The sequence below is a fragment of the Coregonus lavaretus genome (genome assembly GCF_964263955.1).
Source record: "Coregonus lavaretus genome assembly, contig: HAP1_SCAFFOLD_3430, whole genome shotgun sequence".
NCBI lineage: Eukaryota > Metazoa > Chordata > Actinopteri > Salmoniformes > Salmonidae > Coregonus > Coregonus lavaretus.
Genome location: NW_028163957.1, coordinates 1 through 7,500, shown reverse-complemented (window position 1 = coordinate 7,500; position 7,500 = coordinate 1). Strand labels below are relative to the sequence as shown.

Genomic DNA, 7,500 nt, shown 5'->3' with positions numbered 1-7,500 from the left:
ACATACAGCCCCCACAGTACTGATACACACCATCACTCTGGAGAGACCAGACATACAGCCCCCACAGTACTGATACACACCATCACTCTGGAGAGACCAGACATACAGCCCCCACAGTACTGATACACACCATCACTCTGGAGAGACCAGACATACAGCCCCCACAGTACTGATACACACCATCACTCTGGAGAGACCAGACATACAGCCCCCACAGTACTGATACACACCATCACTCTGGAGAGACCAGACATACAGCCCCCACAGTACTGATACACACCATCACTCTGGAGAGACCAGCCCCCACAGTACTGATACACACCATCACTCTGGAGAGACCTGACATACAGCCCCCACAGTACTGATACACACCATCACTCTGGAGAGACCAGACATACAGCCCCCACAGTACTGATACACACCATCACTCTGGAGAGACCTGACATACAGCCCCCACAGTACTGATACACACCATCACTCTGGAGAGACCTGACATACAGCCCCCACAGTACTGATACACACCATCACTCTGGAGAGACCAGCCCCCACAGTACTGATACACACCATCACTCTGGAGAGACCAGCCCCCACAGTACTGATACACACCATCTCTCTGGAGAGACCAGCCCCCACAGTACTGATACACACCATCACTCTGGAGAGACCTGACATACAGCCCCCACAGTACTGATACACACCATCACTCTGGAGAGACCAGACATACAGCCCCCACAGTACTGATACACACCATCACTCTGGAGAGACCAGCCCCCACAGTACTGATACACACCATCACTCTGGAGAGACCAGCCCCCACAGTACTGATACACACCATCACTCTGGAGAGACCTGACATACAGCCCCCACAGTACTGATACACACCATCACTCTGGAGAGACCAGCCCCCACAGTACTGATACACACCATCACTCTGGAGAGACCAGACATACAGCCCCCACAGTACTGATACACACCATCACTCTGGAGAGACCAGCCCCCACAGTACTGATACACACCATCACTCTGGAGAGACCAGCCCCCACAGTACTGATACACACCATCACTCTGGAGAGACCTGACATACAGCCCCCACAGTACTGATACACACCATCACTCTGGAGAGACCAGCCCCCACAGTACTGATACACACCATCACTCTGGAGAGACCTGACATACAGCCCCCACAGTACTGATACACACCATCACTCTGGAGAGACCAGCCCCCACAGTACTGATACACACCATCACTCTGGAGAGACCTGACATACAGCCCCCACAGTACTGATACACACCATCACTCTGGAGAGACCTGACATACAGCCCCCACAGTACTGATACACACCATCACTCTGGAGAGACCTGACATACAGCCCCCACAGTACTGATACACACCATCACTCTGGAGAGATCTGACATACAGCCCCCACAGTACTGATACACACCATCACTCTGGAGAGACCAGACATACAGCCCCCACAGTACTGATACACACCATCACTCTGGAGAGACCAGCCCCCACAGTACTGATACACACCATCACTCTGGAGAGTCCAGCCCCCACAGTACTGATACACACCATCACTCTGGAGAGACCAGCCCCCACAGTACTGATACACACCATCACTCTGGAGAGACCAGACATACAGCCCCACAGTACTGTAAGATACACACCATCACTCTGGAGAGACCAGACATACAGCCCCCACAGTACTGATACACACCATCACTCTGGAGAGACCTGACATACAGCCCCCACAGTACTGATACACACCATCACTCTGGAGAGACCTGACATACAGCCCCCACAGTACTGATACACACCATCACTCTGGAGAGACCAGACATACAGCCCCCACAGTACTGATACACACCATCACTCTGGAGAGACCAGCCCCCACAGTACTGATACACACCATCACTCTGGAGAGACCTGACATACAGCCCCCACAGTACTGATACACACCATCACTCTGGAGAGACCAGCCCCCACAGTACTGATACACACCATCACTCTGGAGAGACCAGACATACAGCCCCCACAGTACTGATACACACCATCACTCTGGAGAGACCAGACATACAGCCCCCACAGTACTGATACACACCATCACTCTGGAGAGACCAGACATACAGCCCCCACAGTACTGATACACACCATCACTCTGGAGAGACCAGCCCCCACAGTACTGATACACACCATCACTCTGGAGAGACCAGCCCCCACAGTACTGATACACACCATCACTCTGGAGAGACCAGCCCCCACAGTACTGATACACACCATCACTCTGGAGAGACCAGACATACAGCCCCCACAGTACTGATACCAGCCCCCACAGTACTGATACACACCATCACTCTGGAGAGACCAGACATACAGCCCCCACAGTACTGTAAGATACATAAACACCTTCATACTTTTCCCCATTCAATTCCCTTCTCTTTCTTCTTCAAAATAGTGTTTTGACAGGAAGCTAGGAAGACTAACCCTGTGTGTGTGTGTGTGTGTGTGTGTGTGTGTGTGTGTGTGTGTGTGTTTGTGTGTGTGTGTTTGTGTGTGTGTGTGTGTTGTGTTTTCAGGAGAGAGTGTTCCTCAGTGTGTCCAACCACATCTTCACTGTGATCTTCATAGCAGAAATGACCGTTAAGGTAACGTAACACATTTAGTTAAGTTAAGGTAACGTAACACATTTAGTTAATGTAATGTAACACATTTAGTTAAGGTAACGTAACACATTTAGTTAAGGTAACGTAACACATTTAGTTAAGGTAACGTAACACATTTAGTTAAGGTAACGTAACACATTTAGTTAAGGTAACGTAACACATTTAATTAAGGTAACGTAACACATTTAGTTAAGGTAACGTAAAAACATTAATTAAGGTAACGTAACACATTTAGTTAAGTTAAGGTAACGTAACACATTTAGTTAATGTAACATAACACATTTAGTTAAGGTAACTGTAACACATTTAGTTAATGTAACTTAACACATTGAGTTAAGGTAACGTAAAAACATTTAGTTAAGGTAACGTAACACATTTAGTTAAGGTAACGTAAAAACATTTAGTTAAGGTAACGTAAAAACATTTAGTTAAGGTAACGTAACACATTTAGTTAAGGTAAGGTAACGTAAAAACATTTAGTGAAGGTAAAGTAAAACATTTAGTTGAGGTAAAATAAAAACATTTAGTTAAGGTAAAGTAAAACTTTTTTTTTATGGGGTAGATCAGCTTTAAAATTGCAGATAGATTGTAACTTCCATCAATGTAATTGTCTGCATCACTTCCAATCCCCCATACTTTTTTTTATCTCGCAAATATATATATATATATATACACACTACTGGTCAAACGTTTTAGAACGTAGTTTGGACACACCTACTCATTCAAGGGTTTTTCTTTGTTTTTACTATTTTCTACATTGTAGAATAATAGTGAAGACATCAAAACTATGAAATAACACATATGGAGTCATGTAGTAACCAAAACAGTGTTAAACAAATCAAAATATTTGTTATATTTGAGATTCTTCAAATAGCCACCCTTTGAATTGATGACAGCTTTGCACACTCTTGGCATTCTCTCAACCAGCTTCATGAGGTGGGCACCTGGAATGCATTTCAGTTAACAGGTGTGCCTTGTTAAAAGTTAATTTGTGGAATTTCTTTCCTTCTTAATGCGTTTGAGCCAATCAGTTGTGTTGTGACAAGGTAGGTGGGGTATACAGAAGATAGCCCTATTTGCTAAAAGACCAAGTCCATATTTTTTATATATTTTTTTATTTCACCTTTATTTAACCAGGTAAGCCAGTTGAGAACAGGTTCTCATTTACAACTGCGACCTGGCCAAGATAAAGCAAAGAAGTGCAATAAAAACAACACAGAGTTACATATGGGGTAAAAAAACATAAAGTCAAAAATACAACAGAAAATATATATACAGTGTGTGCAAATGTAGCAAGTTATGGAGGTAAGGCAATAAATAGGCTATAGTGCAAAATAATTACAATAGTATTAACACTGGAATGCTAGATGTGCAAGAGATTATGTGCAAATAGAGATACTGGGGTGCAAAAGAGCAAAATAAATAACAATATAGGGATGAGGTAGTTGGGTGGGCTAATTTCAGATGGGCTGTGTACAGGTGCAGTGATCGGTAAGGTGCTCTGACAACTGATGCTTAAAGTTAGTGAGGGAGATAAGAGTCTCCAGCTTCAGAGATTTTTGCAATTCGTTCCAGTCATTGGCAGCAGAGAACTGGAAGGAATGGCGGCCAAAGGAGGTGTTGGCTTTGGGAATGACCAGTGAGATATACCTGCTGGAGCGCAGACTACGGGTGGGTGCTGCTATGGTGACCAATGAGCTAAGATAAGGCGGGGATTTGCCTAGCAGTGATTTATAGATGGCCTGGAGCCAGTGGGTTTGACGACGAACATGTAGTGAGGACCAGCCAACAAGAGCGTACAGGTCACAGTGGTGGGTAGTGTATGGGGCTTTGGAGACAAAACGGATGGCACTGTGATAGACTACATCCAATTTGCTGAGTAGAGTGTTGGAGGCTATTTTGTAAATGACATCGCCGAAGTCAAGGATCGGTAGGATAGTCAGTTTTACGAGGGCATGTTTGGCAGCATGAGTGAAGGAGGCTTTGTTGCGAAATAGGAAGCCGATTCTAGATTTAACTTTGGATTGGAGATTCTTTGTGAGTCTGGAAGGAGAGTTTACAGTCTAACCAGACACCTAGGTATTTGTAGTTGTCCACATACTCTAGGTCAGACCCGTCGAGAGTGGTGATTCTAGTCGGGTGGGCGGGTGCCAGCAGCGTTCGATTGAAAAGCATGCATTTAGTTTTACTAGTGTTTAAGAGCAGTTGGAGGCTACTGAAGGAGTGTTGTATGGCATTGAAGCTCGTTTGGAGGTTTGTTAACACAGTGTCCAATGAAGGGCCAGATGTATACAAAATGGTGTCGTCTGCGTAGAGGTGGATCTGAGAGTCACCAGCAGCAAGAGCGACATCATTGATATACACGGAGAAAAGTGTCGGCCCAAGAATTGAACCCTGTGGCACCCCCATAGAGACTGCCATAGGTCCAGACAACAGGCCCTCCGATTTGACACACTGAACTCTATCTGAGAAGTAGTTGGTGAACCAGGCGAGGCAGTCATTTGAGAAACCAAGGCTATTTAGTCTGCCAATAAGAATGCGGTGGTTGACAGAGTCGAAAGCCTTGGCCAGGTCGATGAAGACGGCTGCACAGTACTGTCTATTATCAATCGCGGTTATAATATCGTTTAGGACCTTGAGCGTGGCTGAAGTGCACCCATGACCAGCTCGGAAACCGGATTGCATAGCGGAGAAGGTACGGTGGTATTCGAAATGGTCGGTGATCTGTTTGTTAACTTGGCTTTCAAATACTTTAGAAAGGCAGGGCAGGATGGATATAGGTCTGTAGCAGTTTGGATCTAGAGTGTCACCCCCTTTGAAGAGGGGGATGACCGCGGCAGCTTTCCAATCTCTGGGGATCTCAGACGTTATGAAAGAGAGGTTGAACAGACTAGTAATAGGGGTTGCGACAATTTCGGCGGCTAGTTTTAGAAAGAACGGGTCCAGATTGTCTAGCCCAGCTGATTTGTAGGGGTCCAGATTTTGCAGCGCTTTCAAAATATCAGCTGTCTGAATTTGTGTGAAGGAGAAGCGGGGGGGGCATGGGCAAGTTGCAGCGGAGGGTGCAGAGTTGGTGGCCGGGGTAGTGGTAGCCAGATGGAAAGCATGGCCAGCTGTAGCAAAATGCTTGTTGAAATTCTCGATTATTGTAGATTTATCGGTGGTGATAGTGTTTCCTAGCCTCAGTGCAGTGGGCAACTGGGAGGAAGTGCTCTTATTCTCCATGGACTTTACAGTGTCCCAAAACTTTTTGGAGTTAGTGCTACAGGATGCAAATTTCTGTTTGAAAAAGTTAGCCTTTGCTTTCCTGACTGCTTGTGTATATTGGTTCCTAACTTCCCTGAAAAGTTGCATATCGCGGGGGCTATTTGATGCTAATGCAGTACGCCACAGGATGTTTTTGTGCTGGTCAAGGGCAGTCAAGTCTGAGGAGAACCAGGGGCTATATCGGTTCTTAGTTCTGTATTTTTTGAATGGGGCATGTTTATTTAAGATTGAGAGGAAATTACTTTTAAGGAACAACCAGGCATCCTCTACTGACGGAATGAGATCTATATCCATCCAGGATACCTGGGCCAGGTCAATTAGGAAGGCCTGCTCGCTAAAGTGTTTTAGGGAGCGTTTGACAGTGATGAGGGGTGGTCGTTTGACCGCGGACCCGTTACGGACGCAGGCAATAAGGCAGTGATCGCTGAGATCCTGGTTGAAGACAGCTGAGGTGTATTTAGAGGGTATGTTAGTCAGGATGATATCTATGAGGGTACCCATGTTTACGGATTTAGGGTTGTACCTGGTAGGTTCGTTGATAATTTGCGTGAGGTTGAGGGCATCTAGTTTGGATTGTAGGATGGCCGGGGTATTAAGCATATCCCAATTTAGGTCACCAAGCAGTACGAACTCTGAGGATAAATGGGGGGCAATTAATTCACATATGGTGTCCAGGGCACAGCTGGGGGCTGATGGGGGTCTGTAGCAAGCGGCAACAGTGAGAGACTTATTTCTGGAAAGGTGGATTTTTAGAAGTAGAAGCTCAAACTGTTTGGGCACAGACCTAGATAGTATGATAGAGCTCTGCAGGCTATCTCTACAGTAGATTGCAACTCCACCCCCTTTGGCAGTTCTATCTAGACGGAAAATGTTATAGTTGGGGATGGAAATTTCAGAATTTTTGGTGGCCTTCCTGAGCCAGGATTCAGACACTGCTAGAACATCAGGGTTGGCGGAGTGTGCTAACGCAGTGAATAACTCAAATTTAGGAAGTAGACTTCTGATATTTACGTGCAAGAAACCAATACTTTTGCGATTACAGAAGTCAGCAAATGATAGCGCCTGGGGAGTAGGAGTGATACTGAGGGCTGCAGGGCCTGGGTTAGCCTCTACATCACCAGAGGAACAGAGGAGGACTAGAATAAGGATACGGCTAAAGGCTTTAAGAACTGGTCTTCTAGTGCGTTGGGTACATAGAATAAAGGGGGCAGATTTCCGGGTGTTGTAGAAAAGATTCAGGGCATTATGTACAGACAAGGATATGGAAGGATATGAGTAAAGTGGAGGTAAACCTAAGCGTTGGGTAACAATGAAAGAGATAGCATCATTGGAGGCATCAATTGAGTCGGTCTCCGCGTGTATGGGGGGTGGGACAAAGGAGCTATCTAAGGCAGGTTTAGCTGAGCTGGGCTGGGGGATCTACAGTGAAATAGTACAATTAGAAATAACCGAAACAACAATAAGCTAACCATGTTTGGGCTGAGGCTAAACATAAACAGGATGTAGTACCGTAAAAAGGAACAGTCCAGCAGACATCAGCTGTATAGCTGAATTATCATAAGGTCC

At 45.6% G+C, this 7,500-nt stretch overlaps 1 protein-coding gene across 1 annotated transcript in view; it reads left to right on the top strand.

The window, feature by feature from the left end:
* LOC311117628 (voltage-dependent T-type calcium channel subunit alpha-1H-like) overlaps positions 1-2,649 on the top strand; it is a gene marked incomplete at both ends in the record, with an annotated part of 46,599 nt that extends 43,950 nt beyond the window's left edge. Inside the window, one exon of the mRNA XM_084192562.1 lies at positions 2,581-2,649. Within this exon, the coding sequence (XP_084048688.1) occupies positions 2,581-2,649 (69 nt within the window). The remainder of the gene's footprint in view (positions 1-2,580) is intronic.
* Positions 2,650-7,500: the final 4,851 nt, after the last annotated feature.